The sequence below is a fragment of the Arachis stenosperma genome, chromosome 9 (assembly GCF_014773155.1).
Source record: "Arachis stenosperma cultivar V10309 chromosome 9, arast.V10309.gnm1.PFL2, whole genome shotgun sequence".
Taxonomy (NCBI): Eukaryota; Viridiplantae; Streptophyta; class Magnoliopsida; order Fabales; family Fabaceae; genus Arachis; species Arachis stenosperma.
The window spans coordinates 48,240,467-48,264,279 of record NC_080385.1 but is presented as its reverse complement, the minus strand read 5'-3'; the positions used below and the strand labels follow the sequence as shown (position 1 = coordinate 48,264,279).

General features: G+C 38.5%; 1 protein-coding gene across 1 annotated transcript; it reads right to left on the bottom strand.

Annotated features, from left to right (window-relative positions):
- Nucleotides 1-5,323: 5,323 nt before the first annotated feature.
- LOC130949485 (uncharacterized) lies at nucleotides 5,324-5,830 on the bottom strand. The gene is made up of 2 exons (XM_057878190.1): nucleotides 5,542-5,830; nucleotides 5,324-5,469 (listed from the first exon to the last, which is right to left on the bottom strand). Exons 1-2 carry the CDS (start codon nucleotides 5,828-5,830, stop codon nucleotides 5,324-5,326), a joined length of 435 nt encoding a protein of 144 aa, XP_057734173.1.
- Between the last annotated feature and the right edge of the window lie 17,983 nt (nucleotides 5,831-23,813).

Genomic DNA, 23,813 nt, shown 5'->3' with positions numbered 1-23,813 from the left:
TAGCTATCAACCATGGGTGATGCCTCCAGACTGGTTAGCTGTGCGAGTGACAGCCGCATAGGATATTTCCCCGTGAGGATGAAAGTAGCCACAGTTGATGGTGAACCCCTATACAAAGCTTGCCATGGAAAGGAGTAAGAAGGATTGAGTAGAAGCAGTGGGAGAGCAGGCGTCCGAGAGCTCTACAGCATCTCCATTCCGCTTATCTGAAATTCCTACCAATGAATCTGCATAAGTATTTCTATCCCTTTTATTATTCCTTTTTATTTACAATCCAATAATCACAATTACCTTTTTAATCTGCCTAACTGAGATTTGCAAGGTGACCATAGCTTGCTTCATACCAACAATCTCTGTGGATTCGACCCTTACTCACGTAAGGTTATTACTTGGACGACCCAGTACACTTGCTGGTTAGTTGAACGGAGTTGTGACTTCAAATAAGGACAATTATTGAATAAAGTCATACAAAGACAAACAACTTGAAAAGAATAGTGATCACAATTTCGTCCACCAAGCACTCTTGACATACTGCATCTTGCATGGAGGTGAGATCAACCTCGCACAACTCATAGCCGACAGTATTCAAGAGATGGCCAATAGCACAAGCAAATCAAGTGGTCTTGGACATCCAAGTACCATCCTCAGGCTATGCGACAAAGCTGGAGTAATCTTTGAAGATGAGGACACAGAAAAAGTGAAAAAGGGAAAAGGGATCACTAAGAAGAGTATGGAAGGAATAATTGAAGAAGATGATCCAGAGGGGGTGGTAGCCCCCAGGCAAAGGAGATCACAAAGAGAGGAAGGATGAAATCAAGCTCATGAGGCCATAGACATGAGCCAGCTACACAGAGCGATAGAAGAGCTATCTCAACAACTCATGCAGACTCAACAAGAGCAAAATCAGGGGTGCCAAGAGAAATATCTAGAGCCCCATCCAGAGTTTAGGGAGCAATATCTGAAAGACAAAGAGGAGAGAGAAGCTTGGCAGCGTCAAATGGAGGAGAAGCAAGAGAGATGGCAACAGCAAATGATGACTCAACAGCAAGAATTTGAAGCACAGATTCTTGAAGGACAAAAAGAGCAATACAAAGAATTCAAGGAATCATATGATAAGCTGTATTTTAGTCAAGCTAAAGCAGGGGAATACAGTCACAACTTGTATCAATAGAAGAATATTCATCACACCATGGGAGAAGTGAGATATGCACAAAGAATGGAGAATGATGAAAACATGCAAGCAAGGTTGGAGTACTTGACCCATAATTTGCCAACACTCAATCCTCAGATCAAGCCATTTGAGCAATGCCCTGAATTTGAAGCCAAGCAACAAGCAAGGTCTTGTCACTATACGGAGGCAACCTTTAAAAGATTGGAAGATGTTGGGCTCTCAGGACTCTTAGATTCTGTCTGGGGTAGAAGATGTCCTGGTGAAGAGATCCGAGATTATTCCAAGCTAGGGAAGAGAAAGAAGAAAAAGGGAGAATCAAGCAGCAGCCACGACCAATAGAAGGTGGCAAAGTTCTTTCATTCCCCTTCTTTCACTCTTCTAATAAGGAGAAGCATGTCTGAAACATGATATGCCTCCACTGTTTATTTCCTGTTTATTTCTTTTTCTTGTACTTTCTGTTATTCAATAAGTAGCTAGAGAAATGATTTGCATAATGCTTGTCATTCATCACTTAGCTTTAATTTTGTTTTGTTTCCCATATGCTTGAATAAAAGAGATTTGGTTTGAATTGAAAAGTGAAATATCCAATGTTGCATAAGTAGAATGGAAGTTAATGGTGGTATATATGTTTGATTAAATGCATAACTCATGAAATAATTGTTGCATAATATCATTCTCATTCAAGTGTGAGTTGGCTTGCTGTTATAAAGATCCTCATCAATAAATAAAAAGCCCTTGAGAACAAAAAAAAATAAGAAAGAAAAGGAAGAAGAAAAAGCCAAAGTGGCAAGAAAAAAACAAAGAATAAAGGTTGGACACCAATAGCTTGGACCCTAGGACACATGCCTGTGGTGTTCTTGTACTAAGATATGCTTGGATGAGTAAATTCTAAGGGGTATTTTAAAACCCGGTCACTTAGATCAACTGATTTGGGATGGCCAATTGAAAGTCCACAATAAAGAGCAACTTAGATACAGAACATTTAGTTATCCAAAGAGATGCTGGGCATCAATGATCCTAGGAAGAATTAGTGAGCCATGTGTCTGTGGTGGAAAGATGTTGATGAGTAAAAGAAAGAAAAAATAAAGCCAAAGGCTATTACTGCAACATTAGACACCAAACCTCCAAAAGAATAAGCTTGTTAAGCATTATAAGAAAGAAAAGTTAGCAAGGGAGTGATTAAAGAGCAAGTCTTATAACAGCAAGTTTAGCAAACCTTTGATGAAAAATGTATACTATGTAACAGCAAATAATAACTTGAGTTATCATTGTCTGCATGAAGACCCCAAAAATCAAGTTCTGCTATATGCCTAATAAGGATATGTGTTCTTTTCTTGTTCATTTCAATTTCTCTTAGTTTTGATGCTTGCTTGGGGACAAGCAAGATTTAAGTTTGGTGTTGTGATGACTAGTCATCATATACCCATTTTTCAAGCTAATTTTACTTGTTTTGTTAGTCTTTATGCACTTTCTTGCATCCTAAGTAAGTGATTTGGAATGGAAATGCATAACTTCTTTAAATCAAATAACCACCATGAAATTAATGTTAACTCATGAGGTTTAAGCTAAATTTAATTGAATTTTAATTGATTTATAAGCCTCTCGAATTTAGTGATACTTTGAGTGGTTGTTTTGGTTTATTGTAGGTGAAGAAAAGAAAAAAAGGAAAAGCGTGGCCTAAGGAAGTGTGGCCCAAGGAGAAGAAAATGTGGTCAAAGAGAGAAGAAGTGTGGCGCACAAAATGAGGAAGGCAAGCATTGCCCTCCACAAGGGCACACTGCCCTCTAGGAGGGCAACATAAGTGAACAAAGCTTGCTAGGCAACTCTGCCCTGCCCACGACAAGGGCAGAGCACAAAATGGTGCCTTGGATTAAAGGAAGGAAAAACCTTGCCCTGCCCTCCACAAGGGCAGTATCGGGCTCTCCAAAAGGAAAAATTCAAAGGAAAAGTTCACCATTGCATGCCACAAGAGTCGAACACGGAACAAGGAAGAAGCAAGGAACTAGGCTTGATTATGGTGCCAAGAAAGCCAAGGAAAATGAGTAGCGTGCGTTCCAGCCATGTCTCGAACGCGGGACTTCAGTTTGGAAACACTGCCCTGCCCTCCGCGAGGGCAGGGCAACATTTTGTTGTGGCACACAGGCGCACCAACCTGGCGCACTAAGGGCATCATTCGGCAGCACCAGCAGCGCACCAAAGCACCAATCTGGCGCACCAAACTTTTCTGCCCTGCCCTCCGCGAGGGCAGGGCAGCATCCTGCAGCACACACCAATGCACCACGCCCGCACCATAGCCGCACGCACCAAATCCTGCCCTGCCCTCCACAAGGGCAGGGCAGCCTCCTGGAAGCAATCCTTCATGGGCTAAAATTGGATTAAAAATCCAATAAAATTCATTTCTTCACCAAATCAAAAGCCCATCCAAATCCCAAGATCTAAGAATAGAAAGTGTATAAATAGGAGTTAGTTTGATGTAATTAGGACCTTTACTTTCACTTTTACTTTTCACCTTTTATTTGACTTTTGAATTGGGCACTTTCTTGGGAACTTTGAATTTTGCAACTTCTCTTGGTGACTTCACTGAGATTTCAGAGAATTGGGGAGGAGAATTGATCTCTCTTCTTCCTCGTTCTTGCTTGGGCATTTTTACTTTTCTTGTTTTGAGTTTTGGGTGTGAAGAATTGAGGAAATTCTGTCTCAATCTCCATTCAAAATCTCTTTGATTTCATTTCTGCATAATTGAATTCAAACACATTTCCTTTACTGCTTCTTCTTCAATTTCTTGTTAATTGCTTTGTGATCTTAGATCTGGGAAGGCAACTGAGATCTAGGCTTAGCTACCTAGTCTCTGGAGTCCTGAGGTCTCAATTTACTTTTGGTTCTTCTGTGAACCTTTGCTGCATTTAATTTCCTTCTGTTTGAATTCTAATTGCTTCTAATTCAATTTCTCTTGTTTAAATTCTGAAATCCCTGTCCTCAAATCCCTTTTATATTCAAGCAATTTATATTCCTTGCAATTTAAGTTACTGCAATTTACATTTCTTGCACTTTAAGTTTCAGTCATTTACTTTCTTGTTCTTTAAGATTCTGCAAGTTTACTTTCCTGCTCTTTAATTTACTGCAATTTTCCCTTCCCCCTTTACATTCCAAGCAATTTAGCTTCTGTTAAATACAAACCACTCAACCAAAACTTAATTCGCTTGACTAAACCAACCACTAAACTAAAATTGCTCAATCCTTCAATCCCTGTGGGATCGACCTCACTCATGTGAGTTATTATTACTCGATGCGACCCGGTACACTTGCCGGTGAGTTTTGTGTCGGATCGTTTTCCGCACATCAGCGCAATCGACGCATACGCGTCGCCCACGCTTGCGTGTGGGTTGCGCAGAAAAAAAACAGGGACACACACGTGTCACCCACGTCTGCGCGTGGATGTGCAAAACAAAGAGCGACGCGTACGCGTCAGTGGACGTACACTCGTGAAAGAGGTTATGCGTAAGGCACAGTGTTAGCACACTTCTCCCATAACTCTCAGTTTTTTGTACCAAGAGTTGCAGAAGTGCCATCGACACGTACGCGTCTGCCATGCTTGCGCGTAGACACCCCCTCTTTTTTTTCTCATAAACATGAAGAATTGCATTTTCAACACAATTTTGGTAGTTTTTCAAGCTAAACAAGTCAAAAACACTCAAAAATCCATGCAATACTCAAAATGAAGTGTTTTCTTCAACATTATGAATTCAACCGAACCAAGATCAAAGAAAATCCTCATGAATATCTTAACCAAGCTGAAGAAAAATCAAGCATATCTAGACAAACTCACCAAAACTAACCAATCACAAAATCAAGTAAAAATTCTAAAAACTACATGCAAGAGATATACAAAAAGCAAGATCTTACAATGGTGGGGTGTCTCCCACCTAGCACTTTTTTTTAATGTCCTTAAGTTGGACGGTCATGAGCTCAGATCTCTTCGCCTTCGGGTGCGTCCTCCAAAAGGAACACCTCAACCTCTTTGTTGCTTTTCATCTTCTCTCCATGATAGAGCTTCAGACGGTGACCATTAACTTTGAAGATTGTGGGGCTTGAAGGGTGAATCAAATGATAAACCCCATATGGTTCAGCCTTCTCCACTCTATACGGTCCTTCTCACCTTGACCTTGACTTTCCTGGCATCAACCTCAATCTATAGTTGTAGAGGAGGGCAAGTTCTCCAGCTCTAAACTCTCTTCTCTTGATATGCTTATCATGCACCGCCTTCATCTTCTCTTTATAGAGCCTTGAATTCTCATAACCTTCCAATCGAAGGCACTCCAATTATACTAGCTGTAAATTCCTTCCGATTTCGCCCCTCAATCCTGAGTTACACTCTTTTACGGCCCAATATGCCTTGTGCTCTACCTCCACCGGGAGATGGAAATCCTTCCCATAGACTAACTGGATCGGGCTCATAGCAATTGGTATTTTATAAGCCGTCTGGTAGGCCCATAACGCATCTCCGAGCTTAGAACTCCAATCCCTCCTATGAGGCTTCACAATTTTCTCTAATATGCACTTGATTTCCTGGTTGGAGACTTCAGCTTGGCCATTTGTTTGGAAATGATAGGCCGTAGCCACCTTGTGAATGATGCCATACTTTTTCATCAATTCTGCCATTCTCTTGTTACAAAAATGAGAGCCTTGATCACTCATGATTGCTCGTAGTGATCTAAAGCGACAGATGATATTATTTCAAACAAAAGAAAGAACCACATTAGCATCATCCGTACGGGTGGGGATCGCTTCCACTCATTTGGAAACATAATCAACAGCTAGCAAAACATATATGAAACCATTAGAGTTTGGAAAAAGGGTCCATGAAGTCAATACCCCAAACATCAAAGATTTCAACAAACAACATAGTTTGTTGGGGTATTTCATCCTCTTAGAAATATTTCCAAACCTTCGGCATTGTGGGCAAGAGTTACAAAAGAGAGAGGCATCCTTAAAGAGTGTAGGCCACCAGAATCCATAGTCTAGGATCTTTCTTGCGGTTCTTTGAGGACCAAAATGGCCACCACCCTTAGAAGAGTGGCAGGCCTCCAAGATATACTGAAATTCGGATTGTGGAATACACCTTCTAATTACTTGGTCGGCACCACATCTCCACAAGTATGGGTCATCCCATATATAATATTTGGATTTAGAGAAATTAGGAGGAAAGGTGCGAGCAACCAAGTAATTTACAATAGGTGCTTACCAAGGGATCACCTCGGATATTGCTTGCAAGCCCTTAAGGGGAAATGCATCATTGATAGGAGTGGAATCGCCCTTTGTGTGTTCAAGGTGACTCAAGTGGTCCGCCACTAAATTTTGGGAACCACTCCTATCTTTGATTTCTAGATCAAAACCCTTGCAAAAGTAACACCCACCGGATCAACCTTGGTTTTGACTCTTTCTTGGCCAACAAATATTTTAACGCTGCATGGTCCGAATATACTACCACGTTGGAACCAAGTAGATAGGCCCGGAATTTATCCAAGGCAAAGACAATCGCTAAAAATTCCTTCTCAGTGGTAGTATAATTAGACTGGATTCCATCCAAAGTTTTAGAGGCATAAGCAATGACATAAGGATTTTTACCTTCGCGCTGAGCTAGCGCCACTCCCACCGCATAGTTAGATGCATCACACATGATCTCGAATGGCCTACTCCAGTCAGGCCCTCTCATAATGGAAGCTTGTGTCAAAGCAATCTTCAGCTTGTCAAATGCCTCCATGCAATCTTCGCTCAGATCAAATTCTACATCCTTTTGCAACAACTGGGAGAGAGGTAGTGCAACCTTACTAAATTCCTTGATAAAACGCTGGTAGAAACCTGCGTGACCAAGAAAAGCATGGACTTCCCTCACAGAAGAGGGGTAAGGTAAACTAGAAATAACATCGACCTTTGCCGGATTGACAGAAATACCATCATTAAAGACGATGTGTCCTAGAACAATGCCTTGTCTCACCATAAAGTGATATTTTTCAAAATTGAGCACAAGGTTTGATTTAGTACATCTCTCTAATACTTTTGCAAGATTGTCCAAGTAAAGGTCAAAGGAGTCTCCATAAACACTAAAATTATCCATGAACACCTCCATGCAATGCTCAAGAAGATCCGCAAATATACTCATCATACACATTTGGAATGTAGCCGGTGCATTGCACAAGCCAAAAGGCATTCTCTTGTAGGCATAGGTTCCAATGGGGCAAGTGAAGGTAGTCTTTTCTTGATCTTTTGGAGCATTGTAGATTTGAAATTAACCGGAATAACCATCTAAGAAACAATAATGAGATTTACCGTTCAAACGATCAAGAATTCAATCGATGAATGGGAGTGGATAGTGGTCCTTCTAGTGGCCAAGTTCAACCGCCTATAATCGATACAAACCCTTCATGAGTTTTGCACCCTTGCGGCTACAAGCTCTCCATTCTCATTTTTGATTGTGGTAACACCGGACTTCTTTGGAACCACTTGCTCGGGGCTCACCCATTCACTATTCGAAATTGGATAGATAATGTCGGCTTCAAGCAAGCGGGTGACCTCCTTCTTCACAACCTCTAAAATAGTGGGATTCAAACGCCTTTAAGGTTGTCAAATGGGCTTGGCTCCTTCTTCTAGAAAAATACGGTGTTCACAAACTTGAGGGCTTATGCCCACTATGTTCGCTAAGCTCCACCCAATAGCCTTTTTGTTTCTCCTTAAGTTATGAAGCAACTTCTCCTTTTGTTGGGAGGTAAGCTCCTTTGCAATAATTACTGGGAGCTTTTGATTTTCTTCAAGATAGGCATATTTTAGGTAGGGTAGAAGTGGTTTCAAATTTACACTTTGTTCATGACTCGGTACTTGATCATCTGGTAACATTAGAGTGGCAAGGTGTCCTCTTCACATTCATGAGAGTTCCCCACACTTGGACCTTGAATCATACTCTTCTCATCAAAGCCATTATGGTGGACTTCGGCCACAACATTATCAATCAAATCACACCGGAATATAGAATGATCCTCTGGTGGATGCCTCATGGCTTTATCAAGACTAAAGCTCACAACTCTTTCATCAATCTCAAAAGAATAAGTACCCGAAAAAATATCCAATTTGAACCGGGAGGTCTTCAAAAATGGCCTCCCAAGCAAGATAGATGATGTCCTTCCAGTGTCACTAGGGGGCATATCAAGAATATGGAAATCAATCGGGAAGACCAACCCTATACTCAGTAAAACATCTTCCGCAATGCCAACCATAGATATTATGCTCTTATCCGCCAAAACAAACCGGGCCGCCGACCGTTTCAACAGTGGAAGCTTCAATATCTCATATACAGATAAGGGCATAATGCTCACACAAGCAGCTAGATCACACATGCAATCAACAAATTGTACTCCATCTATAGTGCGAGTGACTAGACATGGACCGGGATCACCACATTTTTCCGGTATAGCACCCATCAAAGCAGAAATTGAGCTTCCCAATGGAATAGTTTCTAAATCTCAAATTCTTTCCTTGTTCATACACAAATTTTTTAGAAACTTCGTATACTTAGGGACTTGGCGAATAGCGTCGAAAAGGGGAATAGTTACCTCAATCTTTTTGAATATCTCTACCATCTTGGGATCTAGCTCTACTTGCTTCTTAGTCTTCCTTGCCAATGTAGGAAATGGAATTGGAGTAGCCTCTTTCAAGAGATTTCCATCCTTAAGAACTTCGTCCCTTGGTTGAGCAACTTCTTCTTCAACTACCTCTTGTACCTCATCCTCCTCTTCGACTTCTTCTACCTCAACAACATCATCATCTTAAGTGACTTATCTTGGGCTTGACTTCTCAAGACTCCTCTCTTGTAATTTAGTGTTGGACCTCAAGGTGATAGTATTGATGCCACCCTTGGGGTTGGGTAAAGGTTGAGAGGGTAGTGCACTGGAACTTGAAGGTTGTTTGTTGGAGGTAGATGGTGGGACCATTCGAGATATAAGAGCTTGTAGAGTAAAAGTAAGACTGGTGAAGCTAGAGGTGAGTGAATTCTGAAGCTCTTTTTGTCCTTGAAGGATAGAATGGAGTGTTTTATCTTGATTGGAGGAAGAAGAATGGTAGGTAATTTAAGGGGCTTGTGGTTGGTTGAGTTGAGGTGCTTGCCTTTGGTGAGGTGGTTGGTAGGTTTGGTAGGTTTTTCCTTGGTTTTGTTGTTGGTATGGAGGATTTTGTTGGTACCGATTTGTTGGTGGTTATAATTCCACCTTTAGTTCCCACCATTATCTCTACCTCCTTGTTTGTAGTTGTCCCTCCATCCTTGGTTGGAGTTGTCTTACCAACCTTGATTGTAGTTATCCCCTTGATTATAATTGCCTCCTTGTTGATGATACCCTTGATTTGGATGGTTGTAATAGGCATTGGTAGCCGCTAAGGTATTGTCCTCTTGGAGACTTAGACATTCATCGGTGTAATGGGAGTAACAAGAGCGAATTCTGCACACTCTTTGGGGGACCAATTGTTGACATTGTTGTTGTTGAGAAGGTGGAGGTTGTTGTTGATTGAGTTGGAGTTTCTTGAGAATATTAGTCATCTCTCCCAAGGTCTTGGTAAGGGCAGTGGTCTCACCATTAGAAGAAACTTCATTTATGGCTCTTGGATGGTTGTTCCTTTGTCTAGCATGTTGGGTGGACTCGGCCAAATCGAAAATGAGTTGCCATACTTCCTCTGCCATTCTATACTTTGTCAAGGAACCATTACTTGAAGCATCCAAAAGGATCTTATCTTAAGGTTTCATTCCTTGGCAAAAGTAGCTAATCAACACTAGAGTGTCAATCATGTAGTGAGGGCATGAGTCAAGAAGCTTCCGAAAACATTCCCAATACTCATAGAGAGTTTCTTGGACTATGCATGAAATTTCTTTCCTCAACCTATCCGTTACTTCTGGAGGAAAGAATTTGTCTAAGAACTCCCTTCTAAGTAAATCCCAATCGCCAACAATCTCATCGGGAAAAGTGTAGAACCACTCCTTAGCTCTTTCCTCAAGAGAGAATGGGAAGGCAAATAACCAAATAGTAACCTCATCGGAACCCTCCCGCCTAGTTGTTGAACATACACCTTGAAAGTCTCTAAGGTGTCTAGTAGGATCTTGAGCGGGAAGCCCATGGAACTTGGGTAGAAGATTAATCAAGGCGATTTTGAGCTCAAAATTACCGTTCAAATCCGGATGACGCACTTGAAGCGGTTGAAGAACAAAATCTGGAGCACTGACTTCCTTAAGAGTGACTCTTGTTGGAGCGGCCATAGTATTGGTACCTAAATCAATGGAAGAAGAATTAGTAGTATCAATGGAAGAGTAGATAGTTCCTTCCTCAAATGATGCTTCGGATTCAACCTCGGATATGGTTGGTGAATTGGTAGGAAACTTTTCACCACCTCCAAAGGCTAACCGTCTCCGAGTTTGCCTAAGATGTGAGATAGTTCTCTCAATTTCCAGATCAAAAGGGGCTAGGCTCGGATCCGGTAATGAACACATCATTCAATGAAGGAGATATAGAGCTCATGACAACAAAATGCACTAAACAAAGGTTAATCCTAACTAACAATTGAACTAACAAAGAATCTAGAAAAATGCAAGTATTCACATATCAACATATTTACACTAACCAATAACACGGCACACATATGCAACTCCCCGGCAACGCCACCAAAATTTGATACGAGATATTTTGTTGGTATAGAATTTATCGATGAATTCCGTCACAAGCATAGTCTAAACTAACAAGCAATCATACCAAATTTAGAAAATCTGTCACCACAATTCAAAATCAATAACCGGGAGTAGAATCCCAGGTCGTTCTCCCTAGGAGTTGCCCTAAGATGCACGTCATTGGTTAGGATTTCTCTTGGTATTTTGAAATTGCATACAAGAATGGTAAATGAACATAAATTGAAACAATGAGCAATTAACAATAGGAATAAGAGAGCCAAGAAATTGAACTAATAAAGGTGAATGACAATCAATCAATGTAAAATCCTTGGCTAGGGGTGAGAATTGGAAGTCCTATCATCATAGTCTCCATCAATTGTGACAAGAGTTGGCTATTGCTCCACTTAGTTAACCTCTAACTATGAAGAAAATTCAAGTGGAGGTAATCAATTTGAGTCCACAAGTCCTAGTCAAATCCTAAGGAAAGACTAGCTTTAGTGGCATGCAAATCAACTAGCAATTCCCCAATTACGAATCAACAAAAGATATTGATAATTCAAGTGTCTCTAATTGCCCAACCCCCAAGCCAAGAGTGAAAAATATACTCCATAACTATAATTGGCATTTCTTCAAACACTTAGTGAACAAAATTGAACGACATTGTGAAATTGAAAAGAAAATTCAAATCAAGGTTATCTACTACAAATAACTAACAACAATCAAGCAATTAACAACAATGAACATGAAATTCCTCAATACATTAATAGAAATCAATGTAACAAGATCCAAATCCAAGATCCAAAATAACTAGAGTAACAAGAACACTAAATGAGAGTAGGAGAATTAGATCTGCAAATTAAAGCAATGTAAAATTGAATTAAAAATAGATCTAACCAAAGGATCCAAGTGAAATTGAAATCGACAAAGGCAAAACCTAGAGAGAAGTGAGTGTTTCTCTCTCTAGAAACATAAACTCCAAAACTAGCTAATTATTCTTTAATGTTTGTATCCTCCCTCAATCCTTGGTTCCTTGGGTCTTTTTCTTCCAGAATTCAGCCCCAATTGGGCTTGGAGCTCTCCTGAAATCGCTAGCCATGATTTCACTAATGAAGTCACATGTCGAGCGTCACGCGCACGCATCGATGAGCTTTTTAAGCCATGCGTATGCGTCAGGTACACGTACGCGTCGATAGGGTTTTTGCTCATCCACGCGAATGCGCCCACATTTTGCGCCAATTCCAGCAACATGCATCCACGCGTGCGCGCAGACCACGCATGCGCGTCGATGCCAAATCTCCAAAGCTCCATTCTTCATGCTCCTTCCACTTGTGCATGCTTCCTTCCTCTCTTCTAGGCCATTCTTTCCCTATAAACTCTGAAATTACTTAACAAACATATCACCGCATTGAATGGTGATAGAAGAGGATTAAAATATAGCATATTTAAGGTCAAAGAAGTATGTTTTCAACCATGAAAAAAAATTAGGAAGGAGAAACAAAACCATGCATTTTATATGAATAAGTGTGAAAGAATGTTGATAAAAACCCCACAGATTCTACACAAGATAAACCTTAAAACTTTGGTTTATCAACTGCTATTTAACACGATTTTTCTAAAGTTTACAGTCCTTTTCAGCGGTTTAAAAACCGCCGCTATTCCTTTGCTATTTTTTAAAAAAATTACGGCGGTTTAGAACTGCCGAAATTCTAATGGATGCTTTTAAAAAAAAGTGTAGCAGTTTTCAACCCAAAATATAGACAACAGAGCACTGCAAAATATGTAGGTATTTAATACAGATCCAACAAAACCCGAAAATATAGACATAACAATGAAATCATAAATTTATACAAAAGATTACTGTGTAGCATTTATACAAAATCATAACTGGGCTCTTTCTCGTCTTCTTTCAACTATACATGTTGTCCTCGGTCTAATGGAATGAGTTTTACAACTTCATTTTTCAAAACATGAACTTCTCCGGAGCAAAATGAAATGATGAGATTATCACGATCTTGAATACTTTGCGCAAATCCAACACTCTTTGGTCTAGCACCTTGCCACCCATAGGTAGGAGTCATGACAATTTTTTTAAATATATTTCACCCAGTTTCCTACTTCAAATCTAAATATAGCCAATGACAAACAAATTTTAGTTCATATAAGTCACACGGTAGAAAATAAATAGTTAAACACCAATACCCAATAAAAAGAAAATTAGCTAAAGATGATATCTTACGCTCACACTGTAAGAGAAAGATGAAATCTTCTATTCATGAGTGTCTCCATCAGATCTTCAGATATCCATTCTCGAGGAAGGACTTCCAAGATGTCACGTAGTGTCTTTCTACTGTCACAAAACATAACCCTTTCAGTCACAGTAGAGCATTCCAGTTGAATGTGCCTAATGTTATTATGGAATAGCAACAATCAACAGTTAAACAGAGTTACAAATACAAAAATAAATATTAAGATGTGTACATACTACATAACAAAAAAAGGTAGAAACTACTGAAAATGCGATGCCTAGACATACCTGTGGTTTCTGACTTTAATATCAGCATCGAAATTCCTTAGTATAATAATGAGCCAGTCAAGATTTTCACGTATCATTTTGGCTGTCTCTGCTACAATATGGAAAGTAGTGTCACCATTATCATCCTGAAATAATATTGAATTAGAACCTTACATTCCAAGGCCATAAGGGTGAAGCCACCATCGCAAAGAATGGAAATCATCACCCTCAAATTGTTTATTGACAACAAATAACATTCAATCATGAAGAGGGTTGAAGCAGAAAATAACTCAACAATTAGTAAGTCATATAAATATATTAAAAAAGGGCAGCTCAGTGCACAAGCATCCCGCATTAACGCAGGGTCCGAGAAAGGGTCGTACCCAAAGGGTGTAATATACGCAGCCTAACCTAACAATCATATCAGTGGCTGTTTTCACGGCAACCTGTGATCTTGAGGTCACAAAAATACCACTCAACCATTGCTCCAAGACTCCCCTTCAAGTCGTATAAATTTATCAATATTGTATAACTACATAGTAAATAAGAAAGCAGAAGTGAAAGCAAAAAATGAAATAAAGATGTTCGTTTAGCAATTGCATGTGATCTTCATTTAGTAAATTATAAAACCACCAGAGATCAGTATTACTATGTCATCATAATGATGATTATATTTAATTTGTGTTGATGAAACTGCAGGAATGAAAACTTAAATAAGAACTTAACCTGCTAAAATGTTCTAGCATGGGATGAATCATACAAGTCCTTTGAAATCTTGCACAACTGAAAACTGTTTATAGGCTCAGATTTGCAATTTGAAAGACAAACCAATAAAAATAAATTCTAAAAGGAAAAAAGATATAGAAAATGGATAAGTTCTTTGTCTGAAATAAATAAACTGATACCTGTTGTGATTTCATATATCTACTTCGGGGTCAACTGTGGCAAAAAGTTCACCATCCCACTGGTGACCAACAAACTAAACATTCAAGAGCAAGCTACACTTAAAAATATTATTAAAACAAGTTTCAATATTTTTCTGAATCACACCAATACTCACAAAAATGCATTCTTCCCAACATGAACACTTGCTGGCTGCAGAAGAGTGTTTGTAAAATTGTGTAAGGAAGGATAACTAGTGAAATTCTTGTGAAATTCTTGTAAAAATGAGTTCCACAATATGGTGCCTATTCATCAAAGAATGAACTCATATTCTATTTTTTGGTGATGAAAGTAAGTGAAGAAGTAAAAAGAGAATTAGATCAATAACAAAAGTTATGGCAACAATAGCATGTAACTAAGCACAAGGCACATAACTCCCTCAAGGAAGCCTAAAGACTTAAATACAAAAATTGGGGTATCCCAAAATTTTGGTTAAAGGCCCCAAATCATGAATTCCTAGCTCTTGAGAGTTATCTAATACTAAGAAAAATGTCAAGCAACTATAGTAGAAGGCATATTAATTTGAAGACATAATCTAAAGTCTTTATGTGAGTTTGGTAATGAATAATTTTTTCCTATAGTAGAATACTCTGCCTGAAACATCATAATTTTTATTCCTTTCCTAATTTCTTTGCTTAGTATTATTGCATTCATTCATCTATCCAATGGGGTATATGATATAGCTTATGAGGACATCAAATTTCTGAACTCATGACTTTATAATAATGCTATGTAATATTTATCACAGTAATAGCTTTAGTAGTACACTACAAATTTATTTTGAACCAATCATAGTACTAGTCTTCCAAATAGTACTAAATTTTAAAGAATAATTTACTATAGAAATTTTTACATTGCCATTTCATGATTTTTCAGAGGCATTGTCTAAGTTTCTCTTGACATTTGGACATTATTACATCTTATATCTTATGTATTAGGAGATTTCTTCACATGACTAAAGCTTCTTACAATAATAAATCATCTTATGAAGCTTTGTTTGCTCCTCATAATAGAATAAATCACTAATTATTAAATAAGAAAAGTGGATTCACGTGTCTTCCAATTTTTGAAACCAATTAAAATGAACAGAACATATGTGTAGCAATAATCATTATTCATGAAAGCATGTAACAGAACTACTATAAGATAAATCGCACAGAGATTGTACAACATGGCATAAAATTTGAGAATAAGTTTTATTTCTAAAATAAATTCTATCCAAAAAAAATAAAAAAAATACATAAGGAGGAATCATAGGTGCTTTTGTGGCTGTAGTTAAATATCTAGTACTAACGCATCAATAATCTTAGAGGAATTAACACTTCTACCATTGCTTGAATGGCTCCAATTTTAGAAATTATGCTTGCTGCTGCAGAAGTTTTTTCAAAACATCTCTCTCTCTCCCTCCATCTCTCTCCATCCAAATCCAATAAAAATAACAAATAGTAAGCAATAACCAAATCTAAAAACTAAACACCATGAGTCCAATCAAAATAACATCAACATCAAAATCAAGAATAAAAATAAGAAACAAAAAGCAATGAGAAAGAACGAACCAATGACAAGGAAGAGGCCGCGATAGCTGAAATTCGCGCAAGGTGGAGGAGGGCGTAAAAGTTTCACGCACGGTTGAGGAGAGAGAAAACCTTAACAACGATGAGAGGATTTGATTTTGCCACCATGTTTACCCTTTTCTTTGTTCTTGGGACTGTATCATCAACTTATATTACACAATAAAAGCTTAACCAACAGCAACAAACTGAGTTTGAGTTCACATTGACTCCAAATACTCGTCATAAGAAACTTTCCAAGAGAAAAACAACATTTATCAGCGGGAAAGAACGAGACATGTAAAGAAGGTTCTATTGGGACCATTCGCTTCGGATGCAAAGGCTAATTATGACTTAATATTCTCATATCCATCATAAAATAACTAAGTTATCCTAAGGCATATTAATTCTAATTACATGATTGCACTTACTTGACTGCAGTTTGAATATTCTCAAGTGATAGTGAAGGATCAAACCAATGAAATCAAATGATCCTTTTACAAGCACAATCATGAAAAAATTAACAAAACACCTTAGGCCTCTAGCATACCAATAATGTTCATTACTGTTACAACTTGTAGTTTGGACAAAATTAAATTTGAAAAGCAAACACGACACACCCTCACATAGCTAAATGCCATCAAATTAGAGGAAACAAGTAATGAAATCAACCTTTGTTTTAATGAGTATAATATCTCAACACCCTCATGGTGGAAAATAAGTTTATCAAGTGCCAGTACAACATATCCAAGAAAATAAGAAATCAATAAAATGTACAATACCCATGTCATTGCCAGTCAGCCAGCAAAATTAAATTTGAAAAGCAAACAAGACATACCATCGATGAAGCAAAGCAATTATTGGGTACAAAAAATGAGCAAAACCAATTTCAAAGTGCATAGAAAGAAAGATAAAAACAAATCAAACCAAAAAGAAAAAACCAGAAGTAAAGAGTAGAGCATAACGAAAGAGACACCAATAGCAAGCAGAAGTTATAACAGAGGCGCGGAATTTGAATCTGCAGCTCTAAAGACGAGAGGCTCGTTCGAGGTGGAGCTTTGGCAGAGGATTTGAATCAGAAGAAGCAAATGTGAGAAAGTAGCTAGAATAGATCTGAACCTGCGATGGGTACGTTGATGAAGGTTGGAGGCAACGGATGCAGAAATCTATCGCCGATGGTACCTTGTGGAAGAAGGTTACGATTAGCAGGATTTGGGGATGTTTTTCTAAAGAGAGAAAAGAGGGAAAAGGGTGTGTTTGATGGGTAGCGGCGTCAAAGTGGTAACATGAAAAATGAGACGGAAGGAGAGATTGAAAAATCGCCAAAGAAAAGGTAGATTAGAGGCAGTTTCTTTAAAATTCGCTACAAAACCAAATCAAATAGCTGCTCTACAGCGTTTACCACTAAAATCACTAGAAAACCATCAGATAGTGGTGGTTGTCAAACTAGATGCTAATTAACTGCCGCTATCTTCCATTTTTGTTATAGTAAAAATATATGTTAAAAGATAAAATACACACTAAAAATAACGTGAAATAACACATATATTCACAAAGAAAAAATATGATAGTTAATTTTTTGTTTCACATCAAATTTTTATTAATTAATAAATTTTTTAATTCCATAAATAAGTTATGTACGCCTTGGTTGTAGGTAACACATTTATATATATTTTTTTAATTTTAAAATGAACTTATCAATAATTTGGCTATTGGTAATAATTAATGATTTAAAGTACTAAATTTAGCGTTAATTAATTTACCTACTACAACTTACTCGTTATAACAATTTAAATTTTTAAAAATTAAATAATAAATTATTTATAATTTATTATTTTATTTAAAAAATATTATTTTTTTAAAAATAATTAAATTAAATTTTATGATATTTTGAGTTTAAAATTTATTAAAATTTTTACATAATTTTTATTATAATGAGATATTTCAAAAAAAAAATATTATTATTATTATTATTATTATTATTATTATTACTACTACTTAGGTTCCTTATCCATTAGGCCACTTTTATTAGCAACAACATTAAATCATCACTATTTAATACCATTTCTTTGGTTTCTTTCTTTTTGGCCGAAGCCATTAAGGGAAACGAAAAGAAAGGAAGCCAACGTGGCTTATATGAATACATGCATGTGTGTGTGTAAGCATGACACATATCTTTATTTCACTAATCTCCATCATTATCTTACTTCATTTGTTTCGTTCATGACCGAATTGAACTTGAGAAAGAAACAAAAGAAAGAGAGACAGTAAGTGAGGGAACGAAACCGTGACTTCCTTGAGCTTCCGACCTTTGATTTTTTGCGATCTGTAATTTTAATAAAAGATCTAATTTAATTAAGGTATTTATATTTTTTTTTCTATATATTAGTGTCATTTTTGTTCGGTAGAAATTGATAATAATATAGTTTTCTTTTTTCTTAAATTTAACCAATTGAAATTCTAAGAGACACAAACAATTTCTAACATTTTTTTCTTCAGCAACTCGATCAAAAAATAATAAGTAAATGTTGATTTGATTGATTATTGTTTGAGTTTAATTAAGTTTATGTTAAATTTTTGTTGAATTATTGTTGTTTGCTTGAGACTTTGGTTCGACTATGTATAAACAGTCAGTTGAGGTGTTTTGATGATTTTTGGATATTTTTAAACGAAATTAAAGAATGAATTGTTAAAACTGATTTGAGATTTTTATTTTGGTGAAAAGGAGTTTAATTAAAGGAAAATGGATTTGAATTATTTTTAAAGAGAGATTTTAATATTTGGAAAAAAAAACTTAGACAGTATGTAAGGGTTTTGGTTTAATCCCACTTGCTCTAGGTCAAGATTTTAAAAGATTGTGATTTTGAATTTGAGCTATGACCTGACAAGGATTGTAGTGGTATACCGCTTGTCCAGTATTGCGATGGACATAGAGGTCGTGGTTATTTACCGCCCACGAATGTGCTGTTTTCCAATTGAAAATGTCTGTGGGATCGAGGTGGTTTACCGTTCACCAAGTGAGGATCATGGTACTGTACCACTCACCAGTTTTCAAGAGAACGATACCCAAATTAGCTACCGAACATGTCAGGTTAGCTATATAATCGACAGATGAGACTCATTAGCCATAGGACAGACATGCATCATAATTGTTTGTGCATATTTGTTGTGAATATGTTTCCTGTGATTGTGAGTGTGCTATATGATTGTTTGATTTATGTGTTCTTTATTTATTAAGTCTAAATATATTCTATTGCTCGATGCTATTGGCTATGGTAATAAAACAAATATAACTATACACCATGACCCTACTGATGAGCGGATAATTTGTACGCTTTTTGGCATTGTTTTTAGTATGTTTTTAGTATCTTTTAGTTAGTTTTTATTATATTTTTATTAGTTTTTAGTTAAAATTCACTTTTCTGGACTTTACTATGAGTTTGTGTGTTTTTCTGTGATTTCAGGTATTTTCTGGCTGAAATTGAGGGATCTGAGCAAAAATCTGATCCAGAGACTGAAAAGGACTGCAGATGCTGTTGGATTCTGACCTCCCTACACTCGAAATGGATTTTCTGGAGCTACAGAAGCCCAATTGGCGCGCTCTTAACGGCGTTGGAAAGTAGACATCCTGGGCTTTCCAGCAATATATGATAGTTCATACTTTGCCCAAGATTTGATGGCCCAAACCGGCGTTCAAAGTCACCTACAGAAATTCCAGCGTTAAACGCCGGAACTGGCACCTAAATGGGAGTTAAACGCCCAAACTGGCATAAAAGCTGGCGTTTAACTCCAAGAAGAGTCTCTACACGAAAATGCTTCATTGCTCAGCCCAAGCACACACCAAGTGGGCCCGGAAGTGGATTTCTATGTCATTTACTCATCTCTGTACACCCTAGGCTACTAGTTTTCTATATATAGGACCTTTTACTATTGTATTTTCATCTTTTGATCATGTTTTTATGATTGAACCCTCTTTTGGGAGGCTGGCCATTCGGCCATGCCTAGACTTTGTTCTTATGTATTTTCAACGGTGGAGTTTCTACACACCATAGATTAAGGTGTGGAGCTCTGCTGTACCTCGAGTATTAATGCAATTACTATTGTTCTTCTATTCAATTCCGCTTGTTCTTTGTCCAAGATATCACTTGTTCTTCAACTTGATGAATGTGATGATCAGTGACACTCATCATCATTCTCACTCATGAACAAGGTGACTGACAACCATTCTTGTTCTACAAGCATACAAGGCTCTAGTGAATATCTCTTGGATTCTTTAACCGGAATCTTCGTGGTATAGGCGAGAACTGATGGCGGCATTCAAGAGAATCCGGAAGGTCTAACCTTGTCTGTGGTATTCTGAGTAGGATTCAATGATTGAATGACTGTGACGTGCTTCAAACTCCTGAGGGCGGGGCGTTAGTGACAGACGCAAAAGAATCACTGGATTCTATTCCGGCCTGATTGAGAACCGACAGATGAATTCCGCTATGACCGTGACAGGGCATATGCAATCGTTTTCAATGAGAGGATGGGAGGTAGCCACTGACAACGGTGAAACCCTACATGAGCTTGCCATGGAAAGGAGTAAGAAGGATTGGATGAAGACAGTAGGAAAGCAGAGAGACGGAAGGGAAGGCATCTTCATGCGCTTATCTGAAGTTCCTACCAATGAATTACATAAGTATCTCTATCTTTATCTTTGTGTTATTTTCGTTCATCACCATATACATTTGAGTTTGCCTGACTAAGATTTACAAGATGACCATAGCTTGCTTCATACCAACAATCTCCGTGGGATCGACCCTTACTCGCGTAAGGTATTACTTGGACGACCCAGTGCACTTGCTGGTTAGTTGTGCGAAGTTGTAGTGATCACAATTTCGTGCACCAAGTTTTTGGCGCCGTTGCCGGGGATTGTTCTTGTGTATGGACAACTGACGGTTCATCTTGTTGCTTAGTGATGAGCGGATAATTTATACGCTTTTTGGCATTGTTTTTATATAGTTTTTAGGATGATTAAGCTACTTTTAGGAATGTTTTCATTAGTTTTTATGTTAAATTCACATTTCTGGACTTTACTATGAGTTTGTGTGTTTTTCTGTGATTTCAGGTAAATTCTGACTGAAATTGAGGGATTTGAGCAAAACTCTGAAGAAGGCTGACAAAAGGACTGCTGATGCTGTTGGAATCTGACCTCCCTGCACTCGAAATGGATTTTCTGGAGCTACAGAAGCCCAATTGGCGCGCTCTCAATGGCGTTGGAAAGTAGACATCCTGGGATTTCCAGCAATATATGATAGTCCATACTTTGCCCAAGATTTGATGGCCCAAACCGGCGTTCAAAGTCACCTACAGAAATTCCAGCGTTAAACGCCGGAACTGGCACCTAAATGGGAGTTAAACGCCCAAACTGGCATAAAAGCTGGCGTTTAACTCCAAGAAGAGTCTCTACACGAAAATGCTTCATTGCTCAGCCCAAGCACACACCAAGTGGGCCCGGAAGTGGATTTCTATGTCATTTACTCATCTCTGTACACCCTAGGCTACTAGTTTTCTATATATAGGACCTTTTACTATTGTATTTTCATCTTTTGATCATGTTTTTATGATTGAACCCTCTTTTGGGAGGCTGGCCATTCGGCCATGCCTAGACTTTGTTCTTATGTATTTTCAACGGTGGAGTTTCTACGCACCATAGATTAAGGTGTGGAGCTCTGCTGTACCTCGAGTATTAATGCAATTACTATTGTTCTTCTATTCAATTCCGCTTGTTCTTTGTCCAAGATATCACTTGTTCTTCAACTTGATGAATGTGATGATCAGTGACACTCATCATCATTCTCACTCATGGACAAGGTGACTGACAACCATTCTTGTTCTACAAGCATACAAGGCTCTAGTGAATATCTCTTGGATTCTTTAACCGGAATCTTCGTGGTATAGGCGAGAACTGATGGCGGCATTCAAGAGAATCCGGAAGGTCTAACCTTGTCTGTGGTATTCTGAGTAGGATTCAATGATTGAATGACTGTGACGTGCTTCAAACTCCTGAGGGCGGGGCGTTAGTGACAGACGCAAAAGAATCACTGGATTCTATTCCGGCCTGATTGAGAACCGACAGATGAATTCCGCTATGACCGTGACAGGGCATATGCAATCGCTTTCAATGAGAGGATGGGAGGTAGCCACTGACAACGGTGAAACCCTACATGAGCTTGCCATGGAAAGGAGTAAGAAGGATTGGATGAAGACAGTAGGAAAGCAGAGAGACGGAAGGGAAGGCATCTTCATGCGCTTATCTGAAGTTCCTACCAATGAATTACATAAGTATCTCTATCTTTATCTTTGTGTTATTTTCGTTCATCACCATATACATTTGAGTTTGCCTGACTAAGATTTACAAGATGACCATAGCTTGCTTCATACCAACAATCTCCGTGGGATCGACCCTTACTCGCGTAAGGTATTACTTGGACGACCCAGTGCACTTGCTGGTTAGTTGTGCGAAGTTGTAGTGATCACAATTTCGTGCACCAAGTTTTTGGCGCCGTTGCCGGGGATTGTTCTTGTGTATGGACAACTGACGGTTCATCTTGTTGCTTAGTGATGAGCGGATAATTTATACGCTTTTTGGCATTGTTTTTATATAGTTTTTAGGATGATTAAGCTACTTTTAGGGATGTTTTCATTAGTTTTTATGTTAAATTCACATTTCTGGACTTTACTATGAGTTTGTGTGTTTTTCTGTGATTTCAGGTAAATTCTGACTGAAATTGAGGGATTTGAGCAAAACTCTGAAGAAGGCTGACAAAGGACTGCTGATGCTGTTGGAATCTGACCTCCCTGCACTCGAAATGGATTTTCTGGAGCTACAGAAGCCCAATTGGCGCGCTCTCAACGGCGTTGGAAAGTAGACATCCTGGGATTTCCAGCAATATATGATAGTCCATACTTTGCCCAAGATTTGATGGCCCAAACCGGCGTTCAAAGTCACCTACAGAAATTCCAGCGTTAAACGCCGGAACTGGCACCTAAATGGGAGTTAAACGCCCAAACTGGCATAAAAGCTGGCGTTTAACTCCAAGAAGAGTCTCTACACGAAAATGCTTCATTGCTCAGCCCAAGCACACACCAAGTGGGCCCGGAAGTGGATTTCTATGTCATTTACTCATCTCTGTACACCCTAGGCTACTAGTTTTCTATATATAGGACCTTTTACTATTGTATTTTCATCTTTTGATCATGTTTTTATGATTGAACCCTCTTTTGGGAGGCTGGCCATTCGGCCATGCCTAGACTTTGTTCTTATGTATTTTCAACGGTGGAGTTTCTACGCACCATAGATTAAGGTGTGGAGCTCTGTTGTACCTCGAGTATTAATGCAATTACTATTGTTCTTCTATTCAATTCCGCTTGTTCTTTGTCCAAGATATCACTTGTTCTTCAACTTGATGAATGTGATGATCAGTGACACTCATCATCATTCTCACTCATGAACAAGGTGACTGACAACCATTCTTGTTCTACAAGCATACAAGGCTCTAGTGAATATCTCTTGGATTCTTTAACCGGAATCTTCGTGGTATAGGCGAGAACTGATGGCGGCATTCAAGAGAATCCGGAAGGTCTAACCTTGTCTGTGGTATTCTGAGTAGGATTCAATGATTGAATGACTGTGACGTGCTTCAAACTCCTGAGGGCGGGGCGTTAGTGACAGACGCAAAAGAATCACTGGATTCTATTCCGGCCTGATTGAGAACCGACAGATGAATTCCGCTATGACCGTGACAGGGCATATGCAATCGCTTTCAATGAGAGGATGGGAGGTAGCCACTGACAACGGTGAACCCTACATGAGCTTGCCATGGAAAGGAGTAAGAAGGATTGGATGAAGACAGTAGGAAAGCAGAGAGACGGAAGGGAAGGCATCTTCATGCGCTT